The sequence below is a fragment of the Rattus rattus genome, chromosome 16 (genome assembly GCF_011064425.1).
Source record: "Rattus rattus isolate New Zealand chromosome 16, Rrattus_CSIRO_v1, whole genome shotgun sequence".
NCBI classification, from domain to species: domain Eukaryota; kingdom Metazoa; phylum Chordata; class Mammalia; order Rodentia; family Muridae; genus Rattus; species Rattus rattus.
This window is the reverse complement of record NC_046169.1, coordinates 40,798,306-40,816,075: the sequence shown is the minus strand read 5'-3', so window position 1 is coordinate 40,816,075 and position 17,770 is coordinate 40,798,306. Positions and strand designations below refer to the sequence as shown.

At 54.4% G+C, this 17,770-nt stretch overlaps 1 protein-coding gene across 1 annotated transcript in view; it reads right to left on the bottom strand.

Annotated features, from left to right (window-relative positions):
• Kiaa1671 (KIAA1671 ortholog) overlaps positions 1-17,770 on the bottom strand; it is a 148,650-nt gene that overhangs the window by 85,553 nt on the left and 45,327 nt on the right. The window contains exon 6 of the mRNA XM_032887158.1: positions 15,971-16,105. Within this exon, the coding sequence (XP_032743049.1) occupies positions 15,971-16,105 (135 nt within the window). The remainder of the gene's footprint in view (positions 1-15,970; positions 16,106-17,770) is intronic.

Here is a 17,770-nt window from a genome sequence, read left to right as displayed (position 1 = left end):
TTCACTGAGTCCTCCCCAGCTTTGCTGATGAGTCCTCCCTAGCTTCGCTGAGTCCTCCCTAGCTTCGCTGAGTCCTCCCCAGCTTCCCTGAGTCCTCCCCAGCTTCGCTGAGTCCTCCCCAGCTTCGCTGAGTCCTCCCCAGCTTCGCTGAGTCCTCCCCAGCTTGAGTCCACCCCAGGTTGATTCCTCCCCAGCTTGAGTCCTCCCAGCTTTGCTGATGAGTCCTCCCAGCTTTGCTGAGTCCTCCCCAGCTTGAGTCCTCCCCAGCTTGAGTCCTCCCCATCTTTGTTGAGTCCTCCCCTCAGCACCTCCCTTGATGTGTTGGTCATGACTGGTCCCAATAGTGCTGCGAGTGTTGAGGGAGGCTGCCTCATCTTGTACAACATGGAACAGCACCCATGGCCTCTTATCCACCACATACCAGAAGTACCAGTCCCCACCCCACCCCCAGTTAAGACAACCAAAAATATCTCCAGACAGACTCAAGCATCCCCAGGAGGGCGAGACAGCCCTCAGAGTTCAGAACCCAGTCTGGAGTCTCAAAGCAGTGAGCTCGTGTTGGAGGGGGATGGAGGGAGAGAGATAGAGAGGGTTGTGTTGCGTGGCTCCGGCTGGCCTCTAACCTGCTATGTACCGGAGGATGACTTTGAACTCCTAACTGTCCTGTCCCACTCTGAATATTGAGTTCAGGGGTGTCACCAGGGCCACACCTGGCTTGTGCAGTGCAGGGGAGGGAACCCAGGGCTGCCTGGGCACCTGACCAGTCAGCTGAGCCCTTTCCCAGCCCTGGGACCACTGACTTGTGTGTGTCTCTGAGTGTGTGTGTGTGTGTGCATGTGTGTGTCTGTGTGTGTGTCTGTGTGTGTGTATCTGTGTGTGTGTGCGTGTGCGTGTGTATCTGTGTGTGCGTGTGTGTGCATGTGTGTGTCTGTGTGTCTGTGTGTGTACGTGTGCGTGTGTGTATCTGTGTGTGTGTGCATGTGTGTGTCTCTGTGTGTGTGTGTGTCTGCGTGCACGCGCACATGCACGCCACGTATGCAGTGCAGATGGAAGCCAGACGACCGTGAGGGGTCCTCTGGAACTGGAGTTACAGATGGTCGTGAGCCTCCACGTGGCCCTTCCGAGGGAGCAGCCAGTGCTCTGCATCTCCCAGCCATTCCTGCAGCAGTGTTCCAGCTCTCTGAGGGAAGGCAGCAGCACCTCAGTGTTCCCTCTGTGAGCACAGACACGCTCTGGCACAACACCGTGCTGAGCGGCAATCCTCTCTCTAGGCGTGCACACGAGGAAATGACCCCCACACTCCACAGGAGTCCACACACACCTCCTCACTCTTCACTGGGTCACGGCATCTAAGGGGGCATATAGGTCACCAGGCTGCACCACACACATGTACACACACGCACACACGCGCACGCACACACACACACACACACACACACACACACACACACACACACACTGGATGGAATGGTACACACCCTTTGCCACTCACAGCATCGTGGATGAACATGGAAGACACTGAATTAGGTAAGAGCCACCCATGGCGTGATCTCGGTAATAGGTGCGATCTGAAAAAACCTCAAATGCAGAGGCATGGAGGGGCTGGTGGTGGCCCAGGGAATGAGTGCAGAGATGGGAAGACGGCCATCCATCCAAACAGGATGACAATGGCATGGAACGTCTGGGGAGAGGCAGAAGGCGCACCACCCTCCTTGGCTACCCTCTGCAGCCTCCATAGATAGTTGCTCCAAACCCGACAGCGGATCCCTCAGAAAAGGAAGCCCTAGCAGTCTCTGAGTGGCCCTGGAGGAACTGCGACAGGGAAGTGTGAGAGGTGGTACAGCCCGCTCTACGGATGAGGAATCTGCAGCCTGTGGGTCTCCCACACTCCCAGGCTTCCCAAGGAGAACACGGGTACGTGCCCTGTAGACGGAGGACTGATCCTAAGCCGTGGTCTCAGACACCTGTGCTGGCCCGAGTGTGGTGACTTGGTGGAACGGAGATACTGTGGGTGATTTTCGTGGCCAGGAGGCAGCAGCGAGGGCCCTGTCACCCATGGGAAGTAGGTCAGTAGAGTTCCACCATGCCGCATCTACAGAAGACCTACACTGCCTTGTCCCCCCTCCCGCTCCATGGGTCCATTGGTCAGCCTGATGAAGGAGGAGGTTGCCCACCCACCTCAGACAGGTGAGCTCTGTGTACACCTGCTGTAGAACCTGCTGTGCACTCTCGAACCTCCCTGCCTCCCTGCCTGCCTGCCTGCCTGCCTGCCTGCCTACCCACCTTACCACACACTGTTCCTTCTACCCAGCACACCCTCCCCCAACTGCTTTAAAGACCCAGGGCTCAGCTATCTCGTTGGACTCTGCTGGACCCCACACATCCCAGAAGACCAGGTCTGCTACAGCATCATGCTCCACCCTGCACACCAACATATAACTACGTCCAAAGCTCCCCAAGGCTAAAGTCCCCAAAGCCACGGCCCTATGCATCTTGCTTATGCTTGTGACCTCAAAATTGCCACTGCTGGATGTGAACACATGACCACTGCTTGGATGTGAACACATGACCACTGCTGGGTGTGAACACATGGCCGCTGGGTGTGAACACATGACCACTGCTTGGATATGAACACATGACCACTGCTGGGTGTGAACACATGACCACCTCTGTGTGAGAACACATGGCCCAACACATGGCCACAGCTGGGTGTGAACACATGGTCACAGCTGGGTGTGAACACATGGTCACAGCTGGGTGTGAACACATGACCATAGCTATTTGCCCGGGTGCCCGGGGAATGGGCATTGTCTCTCAGGCCACAACCGTGTGCTGACACCAAGACACAGGCTGAGCGCACTGGGACCCTATGGGCTGCAGACTTCAGGATATAAGTAAGCAGGGCATGTGGCACAAACCTCTACTGTTTAGGAGGCTGAGGCAGGGAGATACCTGAGAGTTCCAGGCCAACCTGGGCTACAGAACGAAACTGTCTTAAAAACAAACGAACAAAAAACGAGAAACACAGGAGCCGACGGGCAGTCCTCTCTCCTTGGGTTCAATGGAGCTTTCCAAGTGCACTGTGTCTAGTCTACAGCTTACATTTGTAATAAAAAAATAAGAATAAATCAATAAATAACTGGAAAGTGTTTCCCAGTGATCCGAGGGCATCAGGGACTGTAAAACTCCCATTGTCCAGCCATTACCTGAGGGCTTTGGTGGGCAATGCTAAAAGAGACCAAGGAGGACAATTTTCCTAAAGGTACATTTTAGCTCAGGAAATTCTGTGTGGCAAGCATCTGAAGTATCTACAAATATTCAGAAGTGAAAAAAATAACATTTTCCAAACTTTCCTTTCTGGGCATTCAGTAGCCAAAGTTCTAGAAAACCTAAACGCTGTGGTGATGCCCTGGTAATTTCTTCCATCCTCAGAGCCCTGGAAAGTGTCACATAAGCCACTGTTACTGGGTCCCCTTAGTCCTACCAGGGAGGAAGGAGTGAGTTAGAGAGAAGGCATGCCCAGGACACACAGATCTGTCTCAGTCAAAAGGAGGTTTGAAAACACTCGGTGCCCACAGAGCCTTCCAGGCAGGCACCACAACTGGGGTTTCCAGGGTGTTCTGCGGGGGATGCCTTCCTCTGCTGGATACCATGTGAGAGTGCGGGGAGTAGGGAGGGTGGAGGGTGGGTCCCAGGTTCACTTTTGCCAAGTTTGGCGGGGAAGGAACACAAAGCTATCAAAACTAGCAGGAAGGAGCCCGCGAGCCCCAGAAAGCGCGTTCTCCGAAGGCAATGGGAACCCACAGTGCTGGCTACAGTCCTAGCTCAGTAGGGCTGCAGGCTGTCCCTCCTAGCCTGCGCTCCCACCCAAGCTGCCCACCTCCCTCCTCCATCCATCGCACAAGCTGCAGACCCTGCGGCCGGTCACACTCACCCACAGGTACCGAAGTAGTTTCAGCAGGCTGGGGCAGTAGTAATAGTCCATGTCGGAGTAGGCTGTGGGGCCGCCTTCCCTGCTCGTGTGTGTGCCTGCGCTTCTACTTTGTCCCTGGAGGGGTGGCTCCTCCCTCCCCACAACTCTCACCGCCCCCAGAGTCAAGTTCAGGGTGGCATCAATCTTTCAGAAGCCAGGGCTCACAGCCAGGCGGCCTGATGGACCTGTGAGCGGCCACGGCCACCTCTGGGGTGAAACTGCAGCCCAGTTCCCCTGGCTGGTGCCAGCATCCTGGGGGGCGGGGCAGGAGGGTGGAACCAGGAGGGTGGGGCGGAGCCAGGGCAGGGCGGAGTCAGGGCGGGGGGGGGCAGGCTGCTTCTCCCCCCACAACGCCCATGTGGTCCAGAAAGACTTGTGAGCAGGGTTGGGGATATGCGGGGGGATGAGGGGGATGTGCAGGGGAAGTGTGTGTGCATGGGGCTGGGGTTGGGGGGACTGTGCAGGGGGGCGGGGTTGGAGTACGCAGGGGGCGGGGTTGGGGTGCGCAGGGGTAGGGGTGGGGCACGCAGAGGGCCGGGGTAGGGCGTACAGGGGGCGCGGTTGGGGTGCACGGGGGGGGGGAGGGTTAGGGTGTATGCAGAGGGTGGGGGTTGGGGTATGTGCAGGGGGCGGGTTTGGGGTGTGCAGGGGACTGTATGGGGTTGTAGTTTAAAGAGCAAGGATTCTGTGTGAGTGTGGGTGGGCACAGGGATGTGTGTATCGGGATATGAACACAAGACACTGATGAGTGGGGTGTGTGTGTGTGTGTGTGTGTGTGTGTGTATAAGAATTTGCCCGTACCTACAAATGTGTGTATTATCCGGGAGAGGGATAAGGACATGTGCACCAGCAAGGCTCCTCCCCAAGACCTCACAGGGAGGGAAGGAAAGGCACAGGCTCACAGGGCCAGCCTCAGGCCTGTGTGTTCCTCCCACAAGCAGCCTTGGCTCAGTTACCCCCATTTTACAGAAAGGGAAGCCAAGGCTCAGAGTGAGTGTGGTTCAAAGTTAACACCTGTTCAGTGGGAGCCAGGATTCAACCAAGGATCCCTAACTCAAGGCCACCTTCCAGAGACTGGGCCCCGGCAGGAGCGCAAACAAGGACGGCCCAGCTTTCAGGCAGGCCCAGGTCCTTCTGGTTCTGAAAGAGGAAAGTGATATAAGGAGATGCATTCAGGACGCAGCAGAAGCAGAGGCTGGGTCCAGCCAGCAAGGACACACTGGCTCCTTGGTGATGCATGCTTTAACCACCCGCCCAGCCCAGAGAGGCACAGCAGCTAAGGGGAAACCTCTTGAACATGGCAGCTGGGTTTAACTGCTAGGGACACTGCAGGGCAACGATCTTCAAAGTCCCTCAGCGGCAGGACAGAGGTTCAAGAGTTCTCGGACCCCTCACCCAGCAGGCCTGGGTCTTAGCTACTCAGCACTTGGCCTGTGGTTAGTCCAGTGCTGGACTGGGCCGGGCCACCTCAGGAACAGGCATTATAGCTCCACCAGGCCCCGCCCCCCAAATGACTGACAGAACAGTGGAGGTCAGGTCCTGCCCCCTGACTGACAGGATCAGTGAAGGTCAGGCCCTGTCCCCTGAATAACAGAAAAGTGGAGGTCAGGCCCCACCCTCTGAATAACAGAACAGTGAAGGCTGGGCCCCCATCTCTAAGGTTGGGCCCACCCCCAACTGACTGACAGAACAGTGGAGGCTGGACCCCAACCCCTGACTGACAGGACAACGGCTGGGCCTGGGGCTCACTGGTTGATTAACACAGTGGAAGTGGCACCCCTGTTCATTCACTGAGCTGGACTGACAACAGTTGGAAGGCTGGTCCTGCTCACAAACTGACCAACCGGAAGTTGGAGCTCATGCCCTCTCTGACTGACAGCTGTCTGACAGATCAGAGGAAGGCAGGGCCATACTCAGTTACTGACAGGAGTCCAAGGCTGAGCCCTGCCAACCGACTGAGCAGGTGAAGGCCGTGCCCTGCTCTCAGACAAACTGACTGACTGACAGAAGGCTGGCCACACTACTCTGCTAACAGGGTGAAAAGGACCAGGCTCATGGCTGACTGAAGGATTGACTGCCCAGAGGCTGGGTGGACAGACAGATCCTGCTGCTATAGGCTACTCTAAGCTGCCAGGCAGAGCGGGCTGCAGGGAGAAAGGAAGAGAGAGATGGGAGGTGAGGCCACTGGTGAGCAGGAGCAAGGGGAACAGACAGACAGAGACACGGGATATGGATGAGAGAGAGGCACGTGGACAGGAAAGAGATGAGCCCCAAAGCCACACAAGACAGATGGCCCAGCAGGGAGCCAGGGACACTGTGAACAGAACCTAGCTGGGGAGCTCAGCTCACAGGACAGCAGGTGGCATGGGGGCGGAGCCTCGGTGGTGGGGGCGGAGCCTCGGTGACCATGGGGATGAGGGTGGAGACAAGATAAAAATCTTCCAAACTCAGACCTGGCAAGCCCACACAGTGCAGACAGAACCCACGAAGACGGCAGATGCGCCAGGGTCCCAGGATAGAGTTCTCAGAAGATGACCCCACCCCTGCATCATCCCACCACCCTGGCCAGCCGGGACTCTGCTCAGAGACCCGGGGGCGCCTCCACCAGCATAGCTGGGCTAGACCACCCACGCATGCGCCTCACACACGCTCAGTGGTTTCCTATCTTCCCTGGGAGGAATCTCGTGTGAACACCCCACCCCAGGGCCCTATCCCCCAAAACTGTGCTCCCGCCTACAATCTGAAACTGACAGATGAAGCCAGTCCATGCAGACGGCATGGGGAACCTGACATGGGATTGTTCTGGACCAGGGGGGCCAGCTTCACAGTGGAACTTACCCCTGATGGCACCCTTGGAAGGTCAAGCCACGAGGGACCTGATTCTCAGGCTATGGAAGGGCTGAAGCGAGAGTCCGACCTTGTGCTTTTTGCCACCAGAAATAAATATCAATCCCTTCTCCTCTAATGCCTTGCTGTGATGGCCCAAGCCCCAGGGAGGCTGTACATTCATGGGCAAGCCAGGCAGACCTGACTATAAGCCAAGAAAAGCCAGTACCCTTGAGGGGCTGGCGGGTGACAGAGTGGACTCTCCCAAGCACTGTTTGGAGGGAGGTCATGATGTTGACACTGAGACTTCCGGCTCTGGCCTCCAGGAGACCTGTGTTATTTGAGCCACATGTGTGTGGTGACCCTCGGGGACCTGGCTAACCTCCTCCCCTTCACCTGGTGCTTCCCACCTGGCCGGCTCTACTCATGCCTGAGGTCCAGCCAGGGCCTAGCCACCTTGTCCTGCAGTCCAGACTCCGGGCAGACCCAGTCTCATGAAGCTATAGGGCATCCCTCTTGTAGGCTGACTCGCTCTGGCCTCTGTATGACCTCCCCTCTTCCTGGCCATGGTAGGCCCTGAAGCTGTGCTCAGACGTGACCCCTCCCTCTAAAGCAAACTGGATGCCTCTAAGGGTCCTCGAATGTCAGCACGGGTTACCTCTGTGCCTTTTTATCAGTGACCCTGCATGTCACTGACTTCCTATCCTGGCTGGGCCTGGCTTCCTGCTAGCTCCCGATATACAAAGCTAGATTCAGGAGCCCCGTGATAGTCAGGGTGTCCCAATGGTCTAACACCTTGTGTTCAAAATCTCTGGTGAGCCACAGTGAGCTAGATGTGTCTGCAGGGGGTAGGTTGGACGGACGGAAGGGTTGGACTCTCCTGTGCTGTCTTAGGTCGGTCAAAGGCTTGCATCTGTGACCTACATTTCAGCGTCGGCAGCAGCAGACATGCAAACCATGTGGCCAGCCTGACCCACGAACCACATTCCTGTGCAGGACAGGGAACGGGTGCTGCCTGGGGGCTGAGTCGTCTTCACGACTCCCATTTCCTGCAGCCCAGGCATTTGCATGTGAACCCACTCACCACTTCCCCTGCAGTCCTACTGGATGCTGTCCCCTACTGTGTGCAGGGACCTGTACTGGGGGGTAGGGGGCGGCTAAGATGTCAGACACTTCAAGTCAAAGGTGTGCTATCTTCAAAACGTGTCGAGTCAGCCGTAGTGTTCCCAAACCAAGGAGGCCCTCACTGGGCTGGCCCGAGCCCCCTTCTCACCCAGCAACACACTCCTTTCAGAAATAAAAACAAGACTTCTTCCCCTTTCCCGTAGAGAGGCAACGTTGTGAACATAAATGTGGCCAGCATGTGGTGCAGATGGTCATACAGCAGGGTCTTGACCCAGTGCGGCCCCGACGCTGGGTGCAAACAGCAGAAACCATCCCAGGGTCAAGGGGGATCACGGCAGGATGGCGTGTGTGCCACGGTTAGCGAGCTCCATGGACAGAGAGTGGACAGGGTCGTGAAAAAGGCTGGTCTCAGAGGCTGAGAACAAAGTAGGTGGGGGCTTTAGAAACCTTTGGGCCTGAGAGATGGCTCAGTGGGTAAAGACACTTGGATGCAAAGCTTGGTGGGGGGCAGGGGGAACCCACATGGAAAAAAGAACTGACGTCTTAGTGCGATTGCACACACACACACACACACACACACACACACACACACACTCAAAAATCTACTGCCTTGGTGCTAGAGCACCTCCACCCTGCCCTCTAGTGGTCATTTCTGGTTAAGGTTAATCTCATAAGAAGGCTGGGGGTGGAGGAAAGAAAACTCAGTCAGAAAGCACCCCACCCTCCTGAGACTTGATCCTGCAGGGTACAGAGCCCTTCCAATGGCTCTGAGCCCCAGCTGAAGTGCGTACATGCCCCTAGTCTCCGCGTTGTCCAAATCACCTCACTTCCCCATGCCTCCGTTTCCCCAAGCCTCAGTTCGCCTAAACCCTGGTGAGGTCTCAGCACCATGGCATGAAGGCATCAAGTCCCCTAACCCTGCGTGGCACTGAATTCCTTCCCTGGCTGGGTTTGTCCCCCCAACCCCCGACCCCTGGCAGCTTCTGACACACAGTCCAGAGGGATGGGGGGATTGGGGAGTTTGCAAAGCTAGATTAGGGAACCCCAAGGTAATGACGACATCTCAAGGAAGGCCTAGCGTTAGGGATCCCAGCTGGGCAACAGTGATCTAACCCTACCCACCACACCCAACATCCCCACGCACCTAGGGGCTCCGTGTAGGGATCTATGACGGCTCAGTCTCCTGAGCCCAGTCAGTTGACCTTCCTCCACAGCCCCCACCCTCGCTGGTCCCTTCATCTTGCCTGTCACGAGCCATCAGCTCCCCAACTGCCAAGCCACAGAAGCCACCAAGGGCAGCCTGCGAGCTTGGGAGCAGCCTGTGTGTGTCTCCCCCGATCCAGGTCCCCTCATTTGTGGGGAGATTAAAACCATGAACCTTCGTTTGCTTTGAAAAATGTCTCCCAGGTGATTGTGAGTTTGAATACTTGGACCCCTGATGGTGACACTGCTCTACAAGGCTGTGGGACCGTTGGTCCCACCTCTACCTCCAATATAGTTCCTATTTCTTGTCTGAGGCTGTGAGGTAAAGAGCCCAGGCCAGCGGCCCTCACTGCCGTGAATGGAGTCGCTCTCACCACCAAGCCTTTCCTCTCAGAAGGTATGAACCAAAATAAATCTTTCTACAGTTGTCGCTGCCGGGTATTTTGCTCACGGCAACAAAAAAGTCATTATTAATACAAACGGGCTGATTAAAATGGTGGGGACGCTGACGAGAACAGCGACATGGAAACCACCCATCATCGGTCTACAAATGCGTGAACAAGTGGGACTGTTTGTATAACAGAATATTACTCAGCGGTGAAAAGGGAACACGGTACTTGTTCATGACATTTGTATGCATGAAACCTGAAGCATTTTAAGTGGGGAAGAGACAGACCCGAAAGTCTCTGTGAGGCAACTACATCTCTGTGGGCTCTGGGATGAAGGTGGGTGTGCCCAGAGAGCAGACCTGTGGGAGGAAGGGGTGAGGGCATGGCAGCTGGTGGATGTGGGTTTCTAAACTGCATTGTAGTAATGTTTTACAGCTCTGAGCATTCAAACTTTAGTCTGGGGGTTGGGGATTTAGCTCAGTGGTAGAGTACTTGCCTAGGAAGCGCAAGGCCCTGGGTTCGGTCCCCAGCTCCGAAAAAAAACCAAAAAAAAAAAAAAAAAAAACTTTAGTCTGGACCACCACCCGGCTTGAACCCCAGCTGGAGGCAGGCGGATCTCTGTGAGTTCAAGGCCAACCAGGGCTACACAGAGAAAAAAACAAAAAATACCCCTAAAAAAAAAAAAAAAAAAACCCAAAAAGCAGTTGTAGTTTATAGAAATGAACTATACAGTTATTTTTAAAAGTCCTAGCCAGGTATGGTGACTCAGGCCTGTCATCTCAGCTACTCAAGAGATTGAGGCAGGAGGATGGACAGTTACCAAGTGAGTGCAAGATCATCTCCTGGGATGTAAGGCCTTGTCTCAAACTGAAAAGCCAAGGCTAGATGCTCAGTGGGTAGAGTTTGCTGTGTAGGTGTGAGGATCCCTGTGTGGGTTCCCAGCAGCCTGTGAGAACCATCCTGCTACACACTTGGTGATGTCCCATCTGGGACAGGACATGGGCATCAGGAGGTGGGACAGTTCCTAAGACCCTGATGGACTGACTGCAAGGCTCAGGTAGGAGGAGGTGCCTGGACCCACAAAAGAGGGAGACAAAACAGGCAGAAATGTGGAGGACGAAAGACCATAAAACATAAAACCCAGGCAAGGGCTCATGAAATATTTCCGAGATTTGGAGAACCGTTAAGCAAAGTTCTCCAAGTTCTTTTGGGGGCATGTGTGTTCATATGTGCATTGAACGTGCATGTGTGCGTGTGTATGTGTGTGTATGTGTGTATGTATCACAAAACATGCTCCTGGACCAGGGGTAGTAAACTGAACATTCAGTTCTCTGCCTTCCAGACCTATGCAGACATCACTAATGGATTATAGCACCATCTCCCATAGCCCAGTATATATTAATACAAAGTCCTTAGTCCCAGGAGCTGGGAATGGAATCTTCCAGAGCATTTCCAAGTATTCCACTTGAGCTCATCACAAAACACTGTCAAACTGTACTTGGAGGTGTTTGGACATTAAGAGAGGCCTGAGAGTCAACCGCACCCACCAAAGTCCTAATCCTGCCAAATACTGTCAAAGGATGGGGAATACCCAAACACTGCAGGGAGAAGGGGGGCTCCCAGACACAACCACTGTAGCCACACCCTGCACACATACATCTCTAATTCCCAGGAATGCTACAGCTCAGGGGTACAACAACCACCGCCCACCAAGAGGCAGGGAGTGGAATGCGGCAAAATCAGAACTGCCCTGAACTAAAACAGCCCCAAACGCACGTTACCAGCAGAGCAGAACACACAACAGACGGCCGGGGACAAACCCTCCTGTGGCCACCACAGCATGCATGCAGACCTCACAGACATGGTGCTACCCTTGGGGTATCATGGAGATGGGGTTCACTCCTGGAAACGCTCCCGAGACTTGTTAGCAATGAGTGGGCTCACAGCCGCACGGCACACCTGAGGGGTAGCCAGGCCAGGACTGGGTGCCGTAAGCAGTCGTTTGTCAGGGGGAAGACAGTGAGTCGGCTCCAGGTTGGACATGAGGAGCTAAACCCTAATCAGTGAGGGATACTGGGCCTCGTGGGTCAGCAATGTGAGGGAGGCGCTGGAGAGATGGCTCAGCGTTTAGAGGGGCTTATTGCGCATGCGTCAGTGCCTGAAGAGGCCAGCAGAGGGCGCCAAAGCTTCTTGAGCTCGAGTTGCGTGCAATTGTGAGCCACCTGACTTGGGTGCTGAGACCCAAACTCTAATTCTTTGCAAGAGCAATAAGCACCGCTAACCGCTGTCCTATCTGGTGCTTCAGCACTCTCCCGACACCTCTCACCTGTAATCTAGTGTGGAAGCTCCTAGTGAGGCAGCAATCGGTGACCATCTTCTCCACAATCCCTCCCTCCCTCCCTCACACTCCCGTCAGCTCCATGCGTTCTGATTAGGCACACAGCCCACGACGGGTCATGTGACATCACCTGTTAAAGGCGCCCACAAGCCTGGACCTCCTCCCAGGAGAGGTCGTCATGCCCATAACCCTGCCCCTGTCCATCAGGGTGGTGCACCAGAGTGTTCAAGGCCTCAGCAGGGCAGCTTGCCAAGCAGAGCAGGTGTGCCTGGACTCCTGAGGGCAGGTGATAGCGGCTGGACTCAGTCCCTGGGTCCCTTCAGGGCTCACCCCGGCTGCATTGCTGTGCAGTGTGTGTCCTCCTGCCGGCCACCTCCCTTCTCTGAACCTCAGGTTCAGAATCTCTAAGCTGAGATCTAATCTCCTGGCACCTTAGGATAAAGAAAATTCCTTAGAAAAGGGCCAGGGCACAGCTTGAGCAAGTATCACCAGCAACACTCAAGGCTGACATCTGGCTCTCCCATGTGTGTGCTCAGGAGTCTGTGCATGCACACAAACACACAAACAAACACACACACACACACACACACACACACACACACACACACACCTATCAAGACCGTCATGAAGGCTAGTCTTGGTTGCCAACTTGAGTACATATGGAATTAGCTAAAACCCAAGTGACTAGAAACAAAAGAAGACCCACTTTTTTCCCCTTTGGTTTTCTGAGACAGGGTTTCTCTATGTAGCTCTGGCCATCCTGAAACTCACTCTGTAGACCAGGCTGGCCTCGGAGACCAGCTGCGACATCTAGCCTCGTGGACTGAACAGCTACTAGATCCCTGGACTTCCCAAGTGGTGGACAGCCATTGTTGGCAAGCTGAACTGTAGCTTGCAAGCCATTCTAATAAATCCCATATATGGGATCTCATATACATATAGGCGAGACTCATTTAATAAGTTCTGTAGAAAACCCTGATCTGACCTGCACTGGCTGGTTTTGTGTGTCAACTTGACACAAGCTGGAGTTATCACAGAGAAAGGAGTCTCCCTTGAGGAAATGCCTCCATGAGACCCAGCTGTAAGGCATTTTCTGAACTAGTGATCAAGGGTGGGAGGGCCCATTGTGGGTGGGGCCATCCCTGGGATGGTGGTCCTCGGTTCTATAAGAAAGCAGGCTCAGCAAGCCATGAGGAGCAAGCCAGTAAGCAGCACCCCTCCATGGCCTCTGCTTCAGCTCCTGCCCCCAGGTTCCTGCCCTGTGTGAGTTCCTGTTCTGACTCCCTTTGGTGACGGACAGTGATGTGGAAGTGTGAGCTGAATAAACCCTTTCCTCCCCAACTTGCTTCTTGATCATGGTGTTTTATGCAGGAATAGAAACCCTGACTAAGACACAACCCTCATCCTCCTAACTCGAGAATCTCCCTCTCCACTTCAGCTCCAATAAGAACTCACTCAAAACTGTCATCACCACCATCAAAATCAAACCAAGACCTTTGCCCCTGACACCCTCTCCTGATTCTTCTACATGCTCCACCCTGAGTCACTTCCTCAAAGAAGCCCTTGCTGACCTAAGAAGAAACAGGCCCCCACATCCCTCTCCTTACATCCCCTTCCCACATCCCTCTCCCCACCCTCCCAAGTCCCTCTCCCTGACCCCCACCCCTTTCCAGAAGTCCATGGCACTGTGGGGAACCCCAGAACGGCTGCCTTGTGGCTTTACTGTTATAGGAGGGGCTGCTGAGTAAACCATGCCCAAGGTCAGGGTCCACACTGAGTCATCCTTCTCTATAACCCCTTGGAGATCATAAACCCTGAGCAGAAGGGTGGCCACCCCTGAGGGTGGATACACGTCAGGACCATGAAAGGTCATTCCCCGTCCTCCCAGGCCTCAGCTAAACTCTTGAGACTGCAGCTGTCTTCCTTTCCCTCAGGGGAGCTCACAGTGCATCTGGGAGCCGGTGGCACCCACAGTGTGGGCAGAGCCTGCAGATGTACTAATCGATCAGCCCCGTGGGTCCCAGGCTGGCTTAGAGTGACACAGAACAGCCAAGGCCAACCCTAGCTAAGCCCCAGTGGAGTCCCAGGACTCAGGTGTCTCCTGTCCTGACAGGGCTGCACACAGACAGACGGTCGGATGGATGGATGGATGGACAGACAAAAACACACAGCCCCCCAGCACATTCCTGGGAAGGGCCCAAGTCCCAGACCACACATGCAGGCTCATGTTCTAGCTAGCCTTAATGCTGTGTGTCCTAAGGCAGGTGGCCAAGCCCCTCTGAACCTTAATTTTCTCTTTAGCAGGATGGGATGTGTTTGTTTGAATGGTGGGTGGCACTCAAGTTAGGGTGGATAAATACAGAGCCAGGTTCAAAACAGAAACTGGAGGCCAGAATGTAGTTCAGCAGTCAGAGTTCTGGTCTGGCATCTACCCGGCCCTAGGACCCAAAAACGGGGCATGGTGACCCTCGGAGGCAGACAGGAGAAATAGTGTGCAAGGTCATCCTTGCATATCCAGAGTGTTTCAGGCCGGCCTGGGCTATGTGAAATAAAAATACAATCCCAAAAGATCGGAGATAAGTGAACCCAGGTGAGTGAACGACAGCATGAGGCTAAGGACAGACAAACAGCTGACACTCATCAGACAAACAGCCAACATTCACCAGACAGACCAATGGACAACACTCACCAGACAGACAACATTCACAAGATAGACTAATGGGCGACGTTCACCAGACAAACAGACAACATTCACTGACAAACAGACAACATTCACTAGACTAACGGACGACATTCACCAGACTTCTCTGCCTCAGTTGAGCACACAGTCATGCCCGAAGGCTACCCTAACCAAGTTGAAGCCTCTCTGTGGGCCTCAGTTTCCCCATTTATACTCTCAGTGTCCATCACAGGCTGTGGGAGGAGCCAGGCAAGGGCTGGGCACCGCTGCCTCCTTGTGGCTGCTTCCTAACACTGCAGGCATGAGACTAAAGAAAGCCCATGTCCTGAAGGGCTGAGTTGTCTCCCAGAGGAGGACACAGACCTCAGGCAAGGCTGGGGGGACTCGGAGCCAGACAGAGAAGCCAAGGCAAGCCAGGCCTCCTGGGACAAAGGGTCCTCAAAGGCACTGAGAGGAAGCCTCAGCCAGAGAAACCTCCTGCAACCGGGAGCTGTAAACCGCTTTCAAACCTTTTCCCTCCACAACCTTTGCCTTCACAGCGCGCACACAAGTCCACCGATCTTCTGCCCAGCTATTGGTTGTTGGCATCTTTATTCACCAATCAGAATTAACTCAGGGGGCGGGTCCCAGGGGCTGCGTGCAGACTCTAGGTCTTGGGGGCCCGCACTTGACATTACACCAGACCGTAAAAGACAAAACCTCAACACCCCCAGGCCCTGTCCCTACGGTAAGAGCAAACATCCCTATTTTACAGATGAGAAAAATCAAGACTCAGAGAAGTGAACTCTCTTTTCCCAGACCGCAGACACTGAATGGCACATGAGTCAGAACTCCCACCACCCTGGTCAGCAGCCACCACCTGGGCCTCGCCCGCAAGGGACCTCCCAGCAGGAGAGAACCCAGCCTGTTCACAGACAGAACAGAAACCAACAAAATCCCACAGGAACCTGGGCCTGGTCTCTTGTGGACACAGGCTTCCCAAGAAACACGGTGTCCTGTGGGCCCCCCAAGTGGGGAGCTGGCTTTCGATAGCCTAGTGTCCCCCAACGGGAGCGTTTTCTCTTGGTTGTCTCCCATCCCTCTAACCAGCGCTAAGGACACGAGAGTCACTGCCTGGCTTTTCCGCTGTGAAAATCGAAGGACGTGGACATAAACTCTCAAAAATCACTAGGCTGCAGAAAAGACAAACTGGTGTGAGCCCCCCAAGGCGCCATCAGACCCCATCAGCCAGCTGCTGAGGTTACCTACCTAGTGCCAGAAACTCAACAGCAGAGATTACCCCAGCACAGCACGCACAGTACAGAGAGCGGTCTGGAACCCAATCCCCAGCGGGCCACTTAGACTGCCTGTCCCACTCCAGGAGCCCATCAGCCTGAACCCTCCCCACGTAACCATAGAATCACCCTATGCAGACGACGCCAGCAGGAGTCACTCACCACGAGGAGACTATTCCTCTTGTCCTTGCAAAAGCTGTGGCTTCGCCGGGGGACGGAGGCAACGGGGGACACCTGCCCAAGAGGCTGCTGGCCATCCTGTCGGCCATCCCTCCGCTCCAGATTCTGCAGAGGCAGCTGGGATAGAGAACACAGAGCAGAGTTTCAGTGGGAGCCTCTCGTCTGCTGGTTCCCCACTATCATGCATAGGTGACATGTGACCCAGCTCCACGGCTGGGTGGCCTCAAGAAGATCCTTTGTTCCATCTGGGGAAGGAACAATTTTAACAAGGCCCTGCTCAGAGCCTGTGTGACATGGTCCAGCCACTAGGGGGCAGGTGTGCCTGGCTGATGCGTCTGGCTCCCAGGGCCTCCAGTTGGCCAGCCCATCCTTGCCCAGGATGGTCCTATTGGCTCTCGTTTGAACATCTTTCCTTTTTTAAAAAAATTATTTATTCTTATTTATATGAGTACACAGTCATTGTCTTCAGATACACCATTAAGGGCATCAGATCCCATTACAGATGGTTGTGAGCCACCATGTGGCTGCTGGGAATTGAACTCAGGACCTCTGGAAGAGCAGTCAGTGCTCTTAACCACTGAGCCATCTCTCCTGCTCCCCAAACATCTTTCCTCGAATCCAAATGCACACCCTGAGAAACGGCAGGGAGAGGGAAAAGCCGTAAGGCTCATCGTAGTCTGAATTCTGCATTTTACCCCCTTCTCACCTTAACTGGAGAAACCTGGAGTCCTGGACATGGTTTATGTGCCACACACTTACTTTATTTTATTTGCCAGGAGGGCCAGAGAGGGCAGGTGCCTGGGGAATAGCACACAGCATCTCGGAGGGCAAGGCTGGTTCCTAGACCCCTTCCCTCCCTCCCTGTGCTTAATTCCTTGGGCCGCACTCCTGCTCCGTCTCTACCTGGCTCACAAACATCCTAAGGTCGCACTGAGACTTTTCTTTTCCATGCCCCGTCTCTGGGGCTCATTTTCGTACCCCAGTGGCATTAAATAAATCCCACCCACACTTCCGCTACTCCTGCTGGCATTGGGGCCCAGTCTCACAGACCCTCCCTGTCCTACATACAACCACGATACCCTCGGATACACAGCCCAAGCCCTAGAGTCGGCCCCTTTCCACACCCACAGCACAGCCTGCTTAACACAAATCCAGGACTTGGGTGTTTGGAGTGCAGAATGGACAGCTGGACAGACAGACAGGCAGGGCCTACTGCCAGGAGCTCGCGAGCTCCACCCCCAATTTGCCCAGCCTGGTAGGATAAATTTTACTGGAATGAACATGCACAAGAGTTTAGTCTCCTGGGTATGGTGTGTCAGCACTCAGGCACCCTAAGGCAGGAGGATTTCTGGAGCCAAAGGCCAATCCTCAAGTCAAAGGGTCCCTATGTTTCCAAAAACACACATGGAAAACACAAGTAACAAAAAAGAAGACTGTCAAAACTGGAAAACACATGTGCGTAAAGGGCACCAAGAAGAGGGTGAAAAACCGACCAGCAGAAACCATCAATCTCGTAGTCACAATGCGTAAAGAGCAACAGCAACTCAACAAGAGTATCCACAACATGTAAAGAGCAACGGCTACTCAACAACAAAGAAGCAACTCAATGGGAAATGGAGCAGGATCCAAACAGTAATTACTCCAAAGAATCATGCCAACAGCCAAGTGAGCAATAGAAGAACAATTAGCCCTTAAACCACAAGATAGGACTATAATACATGCAACCAGCCTGGGCCACACAAAATCCTGTCTCCAAACAAAGACAACGAAAACAATGGAGGA